General features: G+C 40.8%; 2 protein-coding genes across 10 annotated transcripts in view; one reads left to right on the plus strand and one right to left on the minus strand.

Annotated features, from left to right (window-relative positions):
- LOC115104696 (glucocorticoid-induced transcript 1 protein-like) overlaps nt 1–19,749 on the plus strand; it is a 23,822-nt gene continuing 4,073 nt past the window's right edge. For 5 of the 8 annotated variants that reach the window (XR_003859800.2, XR_003859803.2, XR_003859804.2 and 2 more), the window contains exons 1-9: nt 1–666; nt 3,599–3,747; nt 6,642–6,734; nt 11,678–11,788; nt 12,537–12,674; nt 13,173–13,356; nt 14,850–14,970; nt 15,246–15,486; nt 19,386–19,565. Coding sequence is in view for 3 of the 8 variants with exons in the window: in XM_029626057.2 (XP_029481917.1) it covers nt 324–666; nt 3,599–3,747; nt 6,642–6,734; nt 11,678–11,788; nt 12,537–12,674; nt 13,173–13,356; nt 14,850–14,970; nt 15,246–15,657 (1,551 nt within the window). In the remaining 5 variants the exon portion in view is untranslated. Of the gene's footprint in view, nt 667–3,598; nt 3,748–6,641; nt 6,735–11,677; nt 11,789–12,536; nt 12,675–13,172; nt 13,357–14,849; nt 14,971–15,245; nt 17,785–19,385; nt 19,566–19,749 lie in introns of those variants that run through there. The other 3 variants (XM_029626057.2, XM_029626050.2, XM_029626065.2) reach the window with 3 other exon arrangements.
- Nucleotides 18,337–19,749, minus strand: part of LOC115104746 (islet cell autoantigen 1-like) — a 10,814-nt gene continuing 9,401 nt past the window's right edge. For both annotated transcript variants that reach the window (XM_065009797.1, XM_029626099.2), the window contains exon 14: nt 18,337–19,545. In XM_065009797.1, coding sequence (XP_064865869.1) covers nt 19,424–19,545 — 122 coding nt within the window. In that variant the 3' untranslated portion in view covers nt 18,337–19,423. The remainder of the gene's footprint in view (nt 19,546–19,749) is intronic.

Here is a 19,749-nt window from a genome sequence, read left to right on the forward strand (position 1 = left end):
TACAACTGTCATTTACAGTGGACATGGGGACGGTAGAGAATCGCCAAATATTAGGGGATATGTTTAGCTAACTACAAATTAAGTTTTTCAAACAACATATATTTAAAGTTCTCGACAATCATGCCCAAAGAATACTTGTTTTAGTGTTCTTCAGGTAAGTTATTGCAGTAGAATTCGCCTTTTCAAGATGCAAGATAACTGCGAGATTGCTGCAAAATGAGCTCGAGCAGCATACGAGCTAAAATTAAAGGAAGTTAATCCTGTGTTTTCCAGAAGCGGATATCTTGGCGAATTTTTTCCTGAAAGTGATACGAAGCAGCAGAATGTCAGTTCCCAACAACTCGCTTCAACAACAGTCCACAGTCAGACGTAGCAATGCAGGGTCCCCCAGTTTTTCCAACAGCTGCCGTTTGCACCCCATCCGTGCTACCGTGCCCTACCAGCTCATACGCGGGGGCCAGAGCAGCCCGACACGCTCTCTGCCTCTCTCTGTTGGAGGCAACAATGGACAGACAAATAGCCGCGGGTCATCTCCCGGGTCATCTCCCCCAAGCGCGAATCTGAGTCTTGGAGTAAATTGCACTGGCGCCACGAGACAGAGACTGTCTCCTGAAAATAGGGTCTCGCACTCACCTGACCGGGGTCCAAACTCACCCGTTTGTAGAGGTAAACTATTGTTATATTATCCACTTACCACATGCTACAATATCGATGTATTCAGGACAAATGCACCATTTTGCTTGCTCTTGGTGATGGTCAAGAGATTGTAGGCCTTTTCTATTCTTGTAATACAGTCTTTGCTATGCATTTTATAGCCTAATTCATTGTTACAATATTGATGGATTAGTGAGACTGACTTAGAACACTCTAAAAACACTCAGTCACCTTGAAAGGAATAGGGCCCAGGGTTTCTAAGGTAAGTCAAACACATGATTTGTCTTGTGCTGATTAAGGAAGCATATTATGTTTTGATTGAATATATGGCCCCAGAGTTAGACAAAAGAGGAAGTAGGCCCATACTAAGGCCAACTACTACAGTACATCACATCGCTAATAATGAAGCTTATCGTGTCCTCTCTTATACACTCGTGCTGCTTATGGACTATTGACAGAAAAAGGGAGGAGATAATTGGCAGCAAAACATGTTTAACGGTTTATAAGGGGGCCGTAGACCGTGAGAATTGTTGTTGGACAAACAGTCAGGTTACAGGTGTATGACCTACTCCCTTTCAACTGTACGGTAATTGTACACATCGGGAACATATTGTGAGCCCTATGTTACGGAGAATGGAAGTGAGTGGTGTGACATTTCATGTCTCTATTGGTTCAGCCCGAGCAGTTGTTCCTTTCAGGTGATAAGGAGATAGAGGGTGGACTGAAGGGGGAGATGGGAGACTAGAACACTCTAAATCCTGTTTCTGAGACAGGCTCTCCTGTCAAATATTGATGTTTCCGCTGGTATTGAGACTGATTATATTTATCTTCCCCAACAAAAAAACTTCTGGAATAGGTCTATTTCACAGCAGTAAAATGCAAGACACACAAAGCATCCAGTTAATGTCTGCTTGCCTTTGTGAAGGTGAAATCTCTGAATACAGTTAGCTTTTTCTGTCACAGCTTGGAGACTGCGTCGAACCTGCTGTGTGACTCCAAATCTGCATCCAGGACTATGTTGTACTCACTATGCAACAAGCTTTTTTTACTACATTGACCTTCTGCACTTTACGAGGGCAGATCATGAATCACCATGGTTTAACCAGTGACAGCCATGACGCTCCAGCTGTCTTGACGCCCTCCTACATCAGTGGAGTATAATGGCGTCCGCCTTACCTTTCCCCAAGATGGCAGCCTCCTTGTCTTTGAGCTGCATTGCGGTTATTGTAGGGTTGCTAACTCAATGTTCGGGAAAATGACATGACATGCCTTGCATTCCCTGGTCCTCAGAATGAGATGACCTTCAACCCTGAGCAGTGTCCAGTCACATACGTCGTGATGGAGACCCGCTGTTGGATGGCAGTGACCTCTCAGTCGAAACAAGGCTAGTTTGTTTCATGTGATGTCATCTGCTAGCTAGGGGTAGGAGGTGCATTGCACTGCAACAAGTGGAATTGGGATACCACTGGGAAGTGCACAGGGATGGAAATGGAAATATGTAGATGTATTGTTAGTCTTTCATTGTCAAACGGAAATATGGAGCTATTTTTATTTGACCGTTTCCTCAGAATTTCAGGCTATTTGCAGCAAACACACTGAAGGGAATTTGTGGTGAATTTGTGGTTTTATCTTTCGAGGCATCTGACAAATTAAGGTAAAACATTAAAGTTGACAATACATTGTGTCCTTGTCAGCCATGCAGCTTTGTGATTGGAACATTGGAGAAGTTAACTAGTGGACATCTTCCTTTGTCAGTCAGCGTGTTCATTCGCATCACCCATCTCATCTGAGCTAGGTGGTGGGGAAAGGGTCGCAAGGACAACGGGTCAGGGTGAAGGCAATGGAAAAGGGTGACATTCCACCACATGATCTTTAGGTTCACACTATGACATCACCCCCACACCAGGCCTTCCCAATAGTCTCAACAAAGAAACTCCCCCTCCCTGTTAAAGTGCCAGCTGTGCTGAAATGGCCTGCCTCATTGTCGCACGTCCCCAAACTGCAGAGTAAGAGTAAATTGGAAAACAAGCTTGTTGTTAAACAAGAACCCAGCTCAAAATCTGTCAACTTTGGTAGAAAGTGCACTATCTTTGAAAAGGTTGATTAGAAAATTGTGAAAGGGACCGTATGCATACTAAAAGCCAGGAAATGATCTGACTTTATTTTGCTCTTGAGAGCCTAAATTTAGCAAAGTGGAGAGACAGTGGAAAATCACTCGGGCTAAATTTTCATGCTGTGTTTGGAGAACTTTGGCTACAACAATATTGATGGAAATCCACTCCCTTTTACTCAGATAGTTTACCCTAAGTCATTGGGTTTACTTACTTAGCCAACATATTTTGGTTGATATGCTCAGACTTGGCTGATCATCTAGGCCCTAGAGCCCAGGAGGTGTGCAGTGGTATCGAAAAGGAACACTGCATATGCACTTAGACAAGGAACAGATTGAATGAAGAATGTGTACCCTGGTCACCTCCTTCATCCCCCCAGAAGCTCTTTGATATGGAAAGCAAGGAGCCCTCATTGACTTTCAACAATCACAAAGCATAATACTGCTTACTAGCCTATGATTTCACCCATTTCCTCCTTCATGTCTCCCTGCTTTAGAAAAACAGCACATTTCTGTGTTAGGGTTACTGCAGGAGGAATGTTGAGTGAATGCAGGCCATATTGCTGTTAATTGTGGTGTGGTTGTTAATGAGTTATTATGTGGATGGTGTGTGTTTAACTACTTTGCCTGAGAGAAGGCAGCTCCCATAACATCATACCTAGCTTCAACACATCCAGATTCGTTAGGTCTAGTATATATCACTGTAGTGCACTAATAGTCTAAGGTTAGCAATAGAGACGTTTTATGGAAACAACAAGACGTTTCGGGCCAATTGTTCAGTATGACAGTGTGGGTGTTCCTATACTGACCCTGGCTCTCCCCTCGCTCCTGTAGGAGAGAGGTCCAAACTGCAGGTGCGTAGCTCCAGTGCTATCCGTCGGACATCTTCCCTGGATGCCATTATGGGCCCGTACCTCACAGGCCAGTGGCCTCGGGACTCCCACGGACCCTACCCTTCCTGCATGAAAGACAAAGCCACACAGGTAACTGTAGGCCAAAGGACCCATAAAAGCTAATGATGCACATAATCATTTATTTAAAAGCATATGTTTTCTAAATCAAGTTTCTCTTGAAAAACACTTACTGGGTGTATTTTAACAAAAAAAAATCCTGGGTAGCAGCCCACACATCAGCACTCACTATTCTGGTCAAAGTGATTGACCGTTCCATGCAGTTTGAAAATGGGCAAATTTTTGTGGTTATATGAATCCATATTGAATATGTATGATGATGGCAGGGCCATTGACCATGGGCGCGCTGTCCGTCCTAATAGAATCCTTTCATGTGGCTGAATGAGCGCCGCCCAGCCTCATTTACATGGCTTCTTCCCTTTAACCGTTCATTCACCTTGGGGCTCTTTGTTTAGTCTTTGGAGGTGGTGAGTGGGCCTCCAGGTTCAAGTAGCTACATATAGAATCAACGTTCCCCTAATGATGGTGTGGACTGCTTCACTTAAACCACTTCGATTAGGAAAAGCACAAACTCCCCAAGGACAGTCACAGACTAGCTACTTCCTGTTAACAAGATCTCTCCCATTATCCCAAATCGCCTGTAACACTGCAACAGCAAAAAACCTGGGACAGAAAGTCTTTGTTGTAGCACACAATCTAGAGACGGGCTCTTTTCAGAGCTGGAATGTAGCTGTCTGTGGAGGTGAAGTTGTTTGCACCTGTCCCTCAGGCGATGGTTGGGGCGAGGAGAGGAATCCCACTGCTTACCACCTGGCCCTTGTGGCTGGCCCTTCTGCCTTTGTGTGGGAGTGAGGAGCGGAGGGCTATACATATGCTAATCACTGTTCCGGGATAGATCTGTCTGCCCCAGGCCCTGTGGTTCCAGAACACAGAGAATGTCTGTATGAAGATTAAACAGACACACACACACACAGGCATACCCACAAGCACACACAGACAGACATAATGCATTGATTTAGTCTGGTCTGTGTGTGTGTGTGTGCACTAAAGACTGTCTTAATCTTCTTTTTTAGAATTGTTTTACACAGGCAGGATGTGGACAGTCTATTATCGATGACTATCAACTCGGCATATTTGACTTATGAGTCGTTTAAAGTCAGCAGTTATGCGCTACTGCTCTTTCCTTGTTCTTCAAGAAGCTTGAATCCATAATGAGCGTTTAGTCAAAGATATTTATCCTCGAAAAAATGTTCCTCATGTTTTAGACGTGCAAGATATCTGTAGATGAGAAGACCTACAAGGTCACAGAACCAGAACGTAATACCCCCATCAACTCAAATCAGACCAAATGATAGCAGTGGCATTCTATACTCTTACCTCAGCATGTAAACTAAACAAACTAACTTCAATTCCATTGTAAATCCATTGACGTTCAGTATCCCTGCTGGGAAATCAAATAGGATTTTAAGTGGGGTGAGAGTCATTTAACATGAGCTGTAGACTATGTGAAAGTAAAGTACCCTACCTTTATCTCACCAGAGCATTCTGGCACGACACCTGGCAAACAACCCCACAAAACACACAAGGCAGGCCGGGAAGTGCAAAAACTAAGTCGATAAAACACACAAGGCAGGCCGGGAAGTGCAAAAACTAAGTCGATAAAACCCACAAGGCAGGCCGGGAAGTGCAAAAACTAAGTCGATAAAACCCACAAGGCAGGCCGGGAAGTGCAAAAACTAAGTCGATAAAAGAGGCTTGAGGGAAACAAAGCTGGGCGCTCTGTGAACAGACACTTCATTTGTTACAAAAAATAAACATTTAAATTGTTATTACAATGATGATGGAGATAAGTAGCCTATGGTGTAAGCATTGCTATGTTCTTGTACCCTTCGAACTATTTGCTGAAGGGTTTAGTAGTACTGGAGAACTAGGCTGCAAGTTAATAATACCAATATTACTTAACATCTCAATATACATTTTTGCAAAGTTTGCACTTAGCATTGGAAACTTTCCTTTCACTATTCATGCAGCCCTCAATGTTTGGCTCTAGTATCAAACACCACAGCAATACCATAGCCATGTTCAAAATGTTACTCTAAACGCTAGCACATCTGCCATCCAGCATAGTGGCCTCTTTATTGGCGCACAAGCACCCGTTTAAACCGGTTGTCCTTTCTGAAGAGCAATGTGCCAGTAGCCATAATGCATCACTAGTTCATATTGCATATCATAGAGTGGGTCTTTTGTGTAACGTTGTGCGTTATAGAGGATGTTTTGTTTTTCGACAAGGGTCAAACGTAAGGCAGTACGAGGACACTGACATTTAAGATGCTTCACTCTACTGTACTGACCACGACTCCTTGGAGGACCAATGTCACTGTTGATATGCATAATGGAGGGGAAGTGCATCATGGTTGCAAACATGCTTTTGAAACATCCTGTTTCTTTTTTGCATGTATTTTACATAAGTTAACCATTTCATTATTTATGTAAAGGTTGCATTCTTGTAGACACTAGAGCACTTTTCTCTATCTGCTGTAGTGGAGAAAGAGCAGCCATTTCCCACAGACTTATCAGCTAGTAGTTAGTATGTAGTTTGTCAGTCACCAACCACAAAGTAGCCTTTGGCAATCTGTCCTAATGTGGATTGTCAGTAAAACTGTGAGGATACAACTTTAAGTAGTAGCTATCACACATATTATTACTCTTTTGTGCCTGCAATCATCTTTATCCCGCAAAGACCATTTTTGACTCGTTTGATTGATTCCAGATGTGTGCATCTCTGGCGAAGGCACAGGGGTGATGATTGATTTCACCCACCTCTCTCTCGTCTGTTCATCACAGTGAATTCCGGAGTCTTGTCTCTCAGTCCTGAATTCCATACAAATGATGGGGATCGATGTGGGTCTATTTGTTTATCCACTGCTTAGAGTATGCATATTTAAATGTGTGTGTGTGTGTTTCAGACTCCTGGTCTGTGGATAGAGGAGGGAGGAGGGGAGCAGGGAAGCCCACACCAGCGGTCAGCCTCCTGGGGTAGTGCAGACCATCTGAAAGAGGTAGGTGCCACACTCAACCTTCCTAGCATATATAGCCTAGCCTACACACTCTCTGCATGACCTATGTCCCTAGTCAAAACAACTGTAAGGAGCGCTATCCTATTATTTGTAATTCAATACTGTAACCGATGTCAACACCATAACTCTCTGAGGAGTTTGTTAGACCAAAATAGCTGGTCTGTCACAAACCAACCAGCGAGAGTTGTATTGTTGACATTATTGGATCTGCGCTGTATGTGCATAATCAAATATTGTTGTCAGGGCTTTGAGGTTCAGCCATTACTTGAGATGTGTTTTATTTGTCAGGATATGAGGTTCAGTTAAATATTAATTCTCCTGAAGGTCGGTTTCCGTGCGCGTAGCCTGGCTGAGTTAGTGGCTAGTTGGAGACCACCACATTGAGCTATTAGTTCTCGTGCGCTTCCAGACCACAGTCTTTATTTAACCTTCCTTTCCCTCTGTAGTCTAGTCCGTCACATCTCGTTGTGCCTGGTTGTTTTGAGAGGGGGAGCAGGCACCGAACTTGTCTGCAGGGTGTAACAACCATATCATTTCTCTCTCAGCTTGGCCCTGTTGATACTCTAGTGACAAGGATGAGCCTTATCTATCTCCATAAAGGCCTAGTCCTCCTGCAAACAACACATAAGTGTGTTAGGCTGCTGGCTTTTGCTCAAGAGCAATACAGCAAAACAATGGTTTTGAGGCTTTTGAAATGGGCTGACTTACATAAGATAGGCTTGTTGTTAGATGAGCGATAAACACTAAATGGATGGAATGTTCTCTCACTATGTTGAGATGTTTCTTTTTGTTCTTGACATGATTATGATGATATGCTACTGTACTGTATGTACATGTGGTAACATATAGCAACATATAGTACACGTTTATCCAAGTCGCCCGTTGTAGCATATAAAAGTAGCAATAGGTACATTTGGATTTGACATGTAGTCTTACATACATATTTTAGCTGACCCAGTCATGTATAGCCAAAGGACAAATCTTCCCACCCAACGGTGAGTGGTACAATACAGTAGAGATGGGGGACTCAATACAGGAAGAAGGGGTATTAAAGTCTTACCCTACAAGGTCTGGATTTTTCTGTTCTACCTGATAATGAATTGCACCCATCTAATGTGACAGGTCTAAATAAGTCCCTGATTAGAGGGGGGGGACACAGTGGAGCTGTTTTCCAAGTGTTTCAAGGCAGTAGAGTATCGCAATATTGTTTTTGTCGATTTTATATCGATACCGTTGACTCGGAAGTATTGATTTAAAAAATCTAAAATACAAGATGGCGTTAGCTAGCGCTAGTCAGGTGTTCCTGCGCCAAAACTCTGGTATTTATCATCCTATAGCTAGTTCTTCATCTTTTTAATTGTTTTTAATGGTGAGCCAACATGTTTTGAGCACTATTACCTCCAAAACTCAATTTGTCATGGTTTTCTCTTATCTGTCTGCAGCAGACATATAGTGAGCAATATGTTTGGAATATGTTCATTTTTTTTCATCGCAATAAAATCGCAGTATCCAATCGTAATACATATAGAATCATGATACATATAGAATCGCAATACATATCGTATCGCTCACGAATGACATGGTACTGTACTATAATAACCTATATGGATGACATGGTACTGTACTATAATAACCTATATGGATGACATGGTACTGTACTATAATAACCTATATGGGTGACATGGTGCTGTTGTAAAATAACCTCTATGGATGACATGGTACTGTTGTAAAATAACCTCTATGGATGATATGGTACTGTACTATAATAACCTGTATGGATGTAAAATAACTATGGATGACTGTTGTAACCTATATGGATGACATGGTACTGTTGTAAAATAACCTCTATGGATGATATGGTACTGTACTATAATAACCTGGATATGATGACATGGTATGGTGCTGTTGTACTATAATAACCTGTATGGATGACATGGTACTGTACTCTATGGATAATAACTTGTATGGATGACATGGTACTGCACTCTAATAACCTGTATGGATGACATGGTACTGTACTATAATAACCTCTATGATGACATGGTACTGTACTATAATAACCTGTATGGATGACATGGTACTGTACTATAATAACCTCTATGGGTGGCTTAGTACTGTACTATAATAACCTATATGGATGACATGGTACTGTACTATAATAACCTATATGGATGATGTGGTACTGTACTATAATAACCTATATGAATGACATGGTACTGTACTATAATAACCTGTATGATGACATGGTACTATACTATAATAACTTCTATGATGACATGGTACTGTACTATAATAACCTCTATGATGACATGGTACTGTACTATAATAACCTGTATGGATGACATGGTACTGTACTATAATAACCTATATGATGACATGGTACTGTACTATAATAACCTGTATGATGACACGGTACTATACTATAATAACCTGTATGGATGACATGGTACTGTACTATAATAACCTGTATGGATGACATGGTACTGTACTATAATAACCTCTATGATGACATGGTACTGTACTATAATAACCTGTATGATGACATGGTACTATACTATAATAACCTGTATGGATGACATGGTACTGTACTATAATAACCTGTATGGATGAGATGGTACTGTACTATAATAACCTCTATGGGTGGCTTAGTACTGTACTATAACAACCTCTATGATGACATGGTACTGTACTATAATAACCTGTATGGATGACATGGTACTGTTGTAAAATAACCTCTATGGATGACATGGTAGTGTTGTAAAATAACCTATATGGATGACATGGTACTGTTCTATAATAACCTATATGAATGACATGGTACTGTACTATAATAACCTATATGGATGACATGGTACTGTACTATAATAACCTATATGGATGACATGGTACTGTACTATAATAACCTATATGGGTGACATGGTGCTGTTGTAAAATAACCTCTATGGATGACATGGTACTGTTGTAAAATAACCTCTATGGATGATATGGTACTGTACTATAATAACCTGTATGGATGACATGGTACTGTTGTAAAATAACCTCTATGGATGACATGGTAGTGTTGTTAAATAACCTATATGGATGACATGGTACTGTTCTATAATAACCTATATGAATGACATGGTACTGTACTATAATAACCTGTATGATGACATGGTACTGTACTATAATAACCTGTATGGATGACATGGTACTGTACTCTAATAACTTGTATGGATGACATGGTACTGTACTCTAATAACCTGTATGGATGACATGGTACTGTACTATAATAACCTCTATGATGACATGGTACTGTACTATAATAACCTGTATGGATGACATGGTACTGTACTATAATAACCTCTATGGGTGGCTTAGTACTGTACTATAATAACCTATATGGATGACATGGTACTGTACTATAATAACCTATATGGATGATGTGGTACTGTACTATAATAACCTATATGAATGACATGGTACTGTACTATAATAACCTGTATGATGACATGGTACTATACTATAATAACTTCTATGATGACATGGTACTGTACTATAATAACCTCTATGATGACATGGTACTGTACTATAATAACTTGTATGGATGACATGGTACTGTACTATAATAACCTATATGATGACATGGTACTGTACTATAATAACCTGTATGATGACACGGTACTATACTATAATAACCTGTATGGATGACATGGTACTGTACTATAATAACCTGTATGGATGACATGGTACTGTACTATAATAACCTATATGATGACATGGTACTGTACTATAATAACCTGTATGATGACATGGTACTATACTATAATAACCTGTATGGATGACATGGTACTGTACTATAATAACCTGTATGGATGAGATGGTACTGTACTATAATAACCTCTATGGGTGGCTTAGTACTGTACTATAACAACCTCTATGATGACATGGTACTGTACTATAATAACCTATATGGATGACATGGTACTGTACTATAATAACCTATATGGATGACATGGTACTGTACTATAATAACCTATATGGATGACATGGTACTGCACTATAATAACCTATATGGATGACATGGTACTGTACTATAATAACCTATATGGATGACATGGTACTGTACTATAATAACCTATATGGATGACGTGGTACTGTACTATAATAACCTATATGGATGACATTGTACTGTAACCTCTGATGACATGGCACTGTGCTATAATAACCTATATGGATGACATGGTACTGTAACCTCTGATGACATGGCACTGTGCTATAATAACCTATATGGATGACATGGTACTGTACTATAATAACCTATATGGATGACTTGCAGGGAAGTGCATCCTATAGAGTAGACATACTCTTTCTGTGTACTGTATATCCAGGATTATAAGATCAGCATTAAAAGACCTCGCCTTAGTCTGCGTTCTACAACTGATTATGTTATGATTATATAACCAGTACAGAAACATAATAAACTTTTGACTTCACTTATGTTTGATCGTAGCTATATTCATAAAAGCCCTCTCTACAGATTTTTTTCGAATTCATTCTGAATCTGTGGACAAATCACTCTGAATGCTGAAGAAATGCTGTTCTGAGGAAAACAACAAAAAACAATGGAAATCCGAGGAGGCTTAGTGCCACTCCGCTGTGCATTGTGGCACAACTTCCACATCGTGCATTATTTTCCATTGAAAGCATTGCTCCTCGTTGATTATCCCTTATGTATTGCTTTGTACCTTTTCTGAATTATACCTCAAATATAGCTTGGTGGTCCAGTGTATTTGTGCTTTAGCCAACTCATCTCTGCCATGTATGGCATGAAACAATAGAAGTGTTGGCTACACAGCACATGCAGTATGTGACCACCAGGCTACCTTGAATGTCCATTGAGAACCATTCATTTTCTCTGAGGTAAACCCCCTGTCTTTCTCCAGCAGATTGCTAAACTCAGGCTGCAGCTCCAGCGCAGTAAACAGGTCAGCCGCCAGAGCAAAGACAGAGATCAGCAGCTGGGACTACACACCAGCTCGACAGGCCATCCCCAGGTGAGTTACACCCTACTGCTGCCTCCCTGGGTCTGCCATCAAGATCACAGGTCATGGTAGCATGGAACTAGTTTGGTGTCTGCACCAATGCTATATTCACAGTGGGAGTGTCACTGTACCATGTACAACCTTAAATAAATGCAGTACTTATTAAGGATAATACTTGATTGTAAATGTATAGACTAGGGTTTTGGTAGCCTGGGTGCCAGGCTATTTCGGCTTCAGGCAACATGTCCTTCCAAAACAACAACGTGGCTTTCCTGTAGTGCAGAATTGTTCAGGCATGTTTCCTGTCATATGAATGTGGTCAGACTACTTTTATTTATATATATATATATATATATATATATGATTTAAAGAGCTGTAGTTCACTAGTCCCTATTCTGACCAGAGGAAGAGGAGGAGACGTGTCTGGGCATGCCCAGTTCCCAGTACTCTCTGGGTTTGTGGTTCATTCATTAACGGATCCTGAGCAACTGTAAACAAAGCACTGGGGAAAAGAACATAAACTAACTTTGGCATGGTATGACTTTCACCTGTGGTAGATCAGTCACAGCCTGTATTATTTTTGACCTCACTTTAATGTAATTTAACTTCAAATTTACCCTCGCATAAATCACATTCCATAGCGATATCATACACTGAAATACTGGGGAGAGCATACAATTGACGAGATGTCTGTTTAAAATGACCATAGAAAAGCTACAAAACATTTCTACCACCACCCTTGGTTTGCCATGTTTTCCAGAATAAGGTGGTTTCCAAAGCCCTGTCGAACATCCCAGTGCCAAAGTCCCTCATATCGAGAGTGCCTAGCAGCGTGGAGGGCATCAACCACGAGCTGGAGAATGTGTTCATCAGAGAGGACTGGAAGCAGGGAATACAGGTGGGAAACACACACACACACACTATATTCTCACTTGCACTGATTTAAATTGCTGAGAGTTGAGTAGAGCTGTAAATTGTGTGTGAAGTAGGGCAGTAAACCTTGACAGGTTAGTGAAATGGCTCTCCCTCAAGCGTGTGCATGAGTGCCCACACGCACGCACGCACACCCACATATTTACGACCTGCAGCGCAGCAAGTCTTCTTCTGCGTAGAATCAGCTGTACTCTACAGCACAAGCAGAAGGGCTCTGAACATTTTCATACTGTATCATGCATTATCATCTGCACTGGTATTCGCTTTTCTGCTTGTCATTCAAATACGTCCACACATGCTGGAGTTTACATGCAGTGTGATAATACTGAAATAAAGTGAATGCATTGAATTGACTCATGTATGATGATCAATAACAACTGTGAATTATATAGTGCCCTGATGTGGTTCTTGCACTCCTCGCATCCCTTCATCCTTCCCTCCATCTCCACCTCTGACCTCTCAGGCTTTGGACGTGTTGGACGGCCGCCGCGCCCCGTTTCAGCCACATCGCTACGGCAATGGCAGTGACACACGTGACACGGACACCCAGGCCCCCTCTAGTGGCAGTTCCAGCCCCTGGCCCTTCACCCCTGACCCCCTCAACTCTCCAGAAGGCAGCCCCTGCTCTACAGAAGAGCTTGACAAAGGTACTCCATTCAGATGTATTTTCTGGCTTGCATGATATATTACTATAGTTCAATGCACACATTCAACAGTCTCCAGCCATTGCATGTCTCAGGAACATTGTTGAGCGATTGGAAATCCCGCTCACCACTCCAATGCTCCATGTCCTTTCCTACTGCTCTGCAAAGAAAAACGCTCTACGCTCACAGGAGAAAAAAAGTCCTGCTCCAAATTCACCTCATTCATCAAAATCACAATTTAACCAACACCCATCTATTTTTGTGAATAACTGGACCTACCAATTGTTTTTTAAGTATTGAATAAGGATTTGAATGTTAAACAGCAAACACTCTAAATAGACCAGGAGCCTAAGAAGGAACAAATTATTTACGCTATATTATTTCAAGCCTATAGCCTACATTGTGAATTATTTGCGAATTCGACACAATAAGCTGGTAGGGACATAAAGCGAGCAGCATTTAAACAACATTTAGTTGTATTCAATCATTATAGTCTATAAATTGCGCCTTTAGGCTTTGAATTAAATACAAATTCAACGAAAAATGACTTGTTAGTGCCTTTGAATACATTTTTAGCAGGCTCATGTGATGGTGCCTGTGGACAGCCAGCAGTGGAGAATATCCTCTCCACACTTGCAGAGCTGCTCGGGATGCTAAAAACACTTCATGCCACTCTTGCCAGGCTGGGTAGAGATGCAGAGTTGTTTTTTAATTTCTTTTTATAGGTAGGCCTAAAAGTTTTTAGGCAAAATAACCCAATCAAAACGGAAAGTTCCTTGAAAGTTGGAATATGCCAGGCCTATTGGGATAAAAATCAATGATGACCTATTGTATAGATAATAGAACAAAAATGAACAAAACATTTAAGAGATCGGATTTTTAGTTTATAAATACTTTCTATAATGACGCACTTACCCACCTCATTCCTTTCTTTTAGCATGTGCACGTAGTAAGTACACCATCATACTTTTGGGATAAGTGTCTTTTCAGATTCCACAATCATTGTAGACACTATATCACCACACTCCCTCTCTTGCTATTGGTCCTTATCTTTGTAAGTCACCTTGATTTAGCACCTGTGTGTTTTATCAGTTTCTTTATGAAAATATTTAGTGAACTCCATAACAGTAGCTAAAGCAAGTGGCTATTAGCAGCACACAAGTAGACTACAAATGCATGCTGGGGCGGGCATGCCCTGAGCTCCTGAAGGGATCTCTACTGGAGCGAAATTGGAGTGGGCGAGATGGCCAGCATTTGGGAATCTTGCCCCACGTTCCAATCAAATTGGGCAGGCTCCGCTCACATCCTCTGTTCAGGAGTCTAGTGATCAGGATTTGCTTAATGATAAATGGCTCACGCTGTATTAATACTGTGCCGTATTATGTGAATCAATCACCTCATTGTATTCTACAGGCAACAGCTCTCTAACACACGTTCCTTTATAGGAACATAAGATCACCACACTGACCTGCTTATATGTTTCATTCTGTTTTCAGACAGTGGCTGCAGCTCTCCCCTTCCCAAGTTTGCCACCTCTCCCAAACCCAACAACAGCTACATGTTCAAACGGGAGCCTCCGGAGGGGTGTGAGAGGGTCAAAGTGTTTGAAGAGATGGTGTAAGTCTTCTTCACTACGTTGAGGGGTGTTTCTAATTCGAATGCTTCTCAACTTCATAGTGTTACATGTTTTAATTTATTTTTTAAATTGGTCTGATAGTGTATGTCCTTGTGCCACTGTACAGATGTAGGATCTTCATTTAGTTCTCCTGCAACGGCACGATCAAATTAAGATCCTACATCTGTAGGACTCTCTCACTGTAGGTGTTTCATATACACACTTTGGTATGTGATGAAAAAAGATGAAGACATTCTCCCTCACTTTTCCTCCCCAGGTCTGGTGTCTCCAAAGTCTTCCCTCTTTTTTCATGCCCAGACAAAAACAAGGTGAACTTCATCCCCAGGGGCTCCGCCTTCTGTCCCGTCAAACTCCTCTGCTCCTCCCACTTCACCACAACCTCGTCCAGCCCTGGTCTCCATGGAAAAGGCAGCACATGGCCCGACGACGCCATGACACCCAGTAGTTCCACTACTCTGGCCTCCACTAACTGGAGCTCGTCTATAGGCACAGACATGGTCAGTAGCTCAGACACAGGCGTAGACATTGACACAAGCACAGGTAACAGCACAGACAGTCTGAGCCCAGATACAGGCCCTAACACAGACGAACCGACAAGCACAGCTGTTGTCCCAGACGGCCTGTCTACAGATCCCTGCTCCACTACACACATCCTTCTTACCAGCTAGTTCTCAGGTACAGTTCAGCTACTGAGCATTAGCCTGGTCCCAGATCAGTTTGAGCTATCTTGCTAACTCCTAGGGTCGCAATGAACATAGGAGGTGGCAAAACAGCACAACAGATCTGGGACCAGGCTAGCTGAGAATTCCTCTAGCTGAGTATAGCTCTTTAACACAACATTAGCCAGCAAGGAGGGTATATCCTTACTAACCTAGCCTTCTCTTCTGAAAGGTGTGGCAGGCAATATCTTCCAGAAAGACTTGTTTTCTATTCCAAGGGTAGATTCAATTGTTTCATATATTGTGTTCTGTAGCAATCAGCTTTATCAAAATCTATTCAAGAAGTTGAGAGAAAAAATAAGGGAATTAAGAGCAATGGGCAAGAGAAAAACATGTATTTTATTGAATTTTGAAAATGTTTATCTAACCAGCTTATTTAGCTGTTCTGTGTTGCTAGCCAATATTACAGCATGGATAAGCTTTTTAATATAAAATCAAATATAATGTCTGTTTATATTGAAAACCCTATTGGGATGTCCTACAGTTATAATACAATGCTCCACCTTTCCCTGAATGTTTACACTTATTTCAGGTTTCAATCCAGTTTATGTAAAGGCATGACAAAAATCTGAAGAAAGACGATCTGAAAGTGACCAAACAGCCAGCTACAAAGCACAGTGTCCCCACATAGCCTTGTTTCAGGTCCCCTGAATAGCCAATGAACTCAGGTCATTTGGAATGTACTACTACTCAAGCATGAACTTTGACGTTGCCTTTTATGGTTCATTCATGACATTACTCCAAAGACATTCCATAGTCTTTATACAAGTGCTGATTCTAATCTTTCAACACGACATATTAAAGGATTGCCATCGATAGAAATGATAACTTGGTGCACGGGAATCTGTCAAGTGCTTAAGAGACATTCCAGAGGTTATTATGTTGTAGCTCCAAGATATCAGCAGTATTGTCTTTCACAGCCTGTTCACCCTCCCTAGTGATGAAATTGATTAAATATGAGCTATGACATTTAACCAATAAAATTGATCAAAATAAGGCCTAGATTCAATCGGATTAAGTGTTAACCAGCGGTGCTTTGAGTTTTGGCGGTGTCAGTTGTTACTGCGTTGAAGTTGTCAAATCAGTGAACAGCTGCTTCTGTGATCATTGCCACACCTGTCCCTCTGGCGTTAGAAGTTCAGAAAGAGAAAGTGTAGGCTATATAGAAATGACGCTCTAATTGAAAATCATTCAATAAAATAATGAGGAATTCTATCAGCCTAATCGAGGTATAGATTACGTCTCACATTCCAGTGTTCGAACTTGTAAACAAGGCTACATGGGAAATCTCGTAATGCTTCTCCAAGAAGCCAATGGCAATGTCCACTTCAGGTATAATGCCACTGCGGGTGTTGGCCAGTGCGCATCTGATAGAATCTAGCCCAAAACATTTTTTTCAGCATCAACAAAAAAAAGAAATTAGCAAAAAACCAAAGACGAAAGTTACTTTTTTTAATACGAAATAGATAAGCAATCAACAAACACTAATAATTCTGTCATATTCGGAATTAACATTGAGGCACTTAATTCCAGGCGTGATAATCACTATATAATATTACACAGTACTATATAAAATGTAAAGCAAATCAACTATGAGTATCCTAGTGTTTGATTTGACGTTCAATATGGAGTCAAATGTTTCATGAAACTGTACAAGGGCTGCATTCAATCCTTGTCGCGGATGTACCGTGGGAATTATTGCCTTTAAATTTAAATCGAGCTATAACGTGGACCTCCCCCGATACGGATTGAATCCATTCCCTAATTGTATTATGTATCTTCAGTACATTACGTTAAAACCCCTTGGCAATAATATAAAAAAATTATCACAGTATTTTAAGTAAAAACAGACAACCATTTGCAAAACGAACACAAACATATGCAACACAATCCTCCCAAACCTAGATGTATATTTTGTCGGTAAAGATGACCGCTGCTCGATGACTAGTTTGAAATTATACTAACATTTTCAAAGTTCAGCAAGGCTTGCCATGTTCGGCACTAATATTTCATGCCTGTGTATTTCATGTTTTATGTAGACCTTGTTTTTACAATAAAGTAAGCAATAAAAAAACACTTGATGTTTGTCTATTTTTTAAAGCACTAGCTTCATATTATTTTAGATGTATTAGAACCGCTTCCGCTTATTAAGCCCAGGCTTCCAACAAGACAGGATTTTGGAAGGCTGGCCAAGCGAGACTAGGCGCTAGATTCAGTCCTTATTGCCAAAGTTCAGAGCTATAGCACAAATGTAATTTAACGGCAACGTTCCTGCGTTCGGAGACTGCATTCACGGTAAACGCTGCATATGTCGTCTCAATCTGACATTTTACTTCAAAGGGTGCTATAGCGCTGAACTTCGGCGATACGGATTTAATCGAGCCCTAGAACCCCTTAAAACCTGGCTTATTAGTTCAGTTTCATGGTTCAGAGGAAGCCTACAGTGACAGCATATGCCTCAGGGATTCATCGTGCGATAGAAATTCTGTCAGTTGAGAGAATGCACACATCCCACTATCTATTCAAAGCTAATAAACCAAAGAGGAAATAGTCTTGTGGTAGTTGTAACCTGACAGAGGAACAATAGCATAGCTTTGCAGCATTCAAATAAAGCAACAATACATAAGATAACAGGAATAAACAAGGCTTTTAATGTAAACAATGGCAAGTTTAATTCTAATAAGTTAGTCTCATTTAGCAAATTTTTACTGACAATCAAAATGCACACTTTTCAGCACTCCACAATTAAAATATAATTCTAATCATTTTGATTACAAGCTTAAAACCAGTCACCAATTACAGCATATGTATTTTATGCAGGTTAGAATGTGTTATGCACATTTCCCACTCTTCCATAGGTTGCTCTCCAAGCAATAGAATACAGATTGTGTACTTGAAAGTGCAGCTAGTTAATAAATGTACACCTAGGCTGGGATGCAATCTGAGGCATGTTATAGAACAGACTAAGGTCCTTTACCCTGGAGCCGACATGGTTACCATAAATAGGATTTCCACAAACGTCTGAGAAAATGCCTTTTAAAAAGGTGCATTGTCAGCTGTCTAGTGCGCTGCTCTATAACACACCTTGAATATATTCCAGGCCCTAAAGACAGTATCTCAAACAAATCAAATGTTACATATGTTATTGTCAACAGTAACATATCGTGAGTACAACCACACAACTAAATAAGGAATACACAAAACATGCAATAAATGTATGATCGATCAGACAAAACTGATACATATTTTACCCTTTCATACTGTATACGGATTTTCCTATTGTTGAGATTGGTGTAAAGGCCTCATCATTGTCACCACCAGAAAGCTTACAGGTATACCCAAATGACAAGGCAATAATTCTGAAAAAGCTAATCGTACATCCTTTGGTTGTTGAAAGCATCTACCCACTCTGACAACTTAACTTATAAACATTGATAAATCATGTTAAAACAGACACAAATAACATTTGTTTTCTTTTGGAATTCATGATTTCAAGCTCAATTGATTGATACCATTGAATACTTGTACAGTAAATGCCTCTAACAGCTGGTCCAGGGTAAAATTGTTGTTTAACTCAATGGTAAGGAGTAGGTCGGGGGTTGAGAAAGAGATGACCCTAGAACAGATGTTAACAGCAAATTAACCATGACCTTGTTTTGCATTATTCTAACTTATAGCGTAGGAGCTTGCCCTGGATGTGAATCAGGTCGCAGGTCTATGCGTTGTGAAGCTCATGCTCCTGCCCACTCCTGCCTACTGCATCTGGGTTCGACAGAGGGTCCAAGTCGGCGAACAGGTTGAACCAGGCTGAGAGGTCTTTGGCGGTCTCTGAAGTCTCTGCACAATCAGAACCAGAGGTAAAACATCTCACACAGTAAACTTGGATGTTGACTAGTAATGTCTTGTTTAATACGACTCAGACATTGTGCTATTTATACCCAACAAGTACTTCGAAAGCACTCAAACAACAGGTTCTTGTTGGAAACACAGCTTTTTTTTAAAATGAGCTAAACCCTTACAATTCTATTCATTGGTTTTACA

Source organism: Oncorhynchus nerka, linkage group LG3, assembly GCF_034236695.1.
Source record: "Oncorhynchus nerka isolate Pitt River linkage group LG3, Oner_Uvic_2.0, whole genome shotgun sequence".
Classification (NCBI taxonomy): Eukaryota; Metazoa; Chordata; class Actinopteri; order Salmoniformes; family Salmonidae; genus Oncorhynchus; species Oncorhynchus nerka.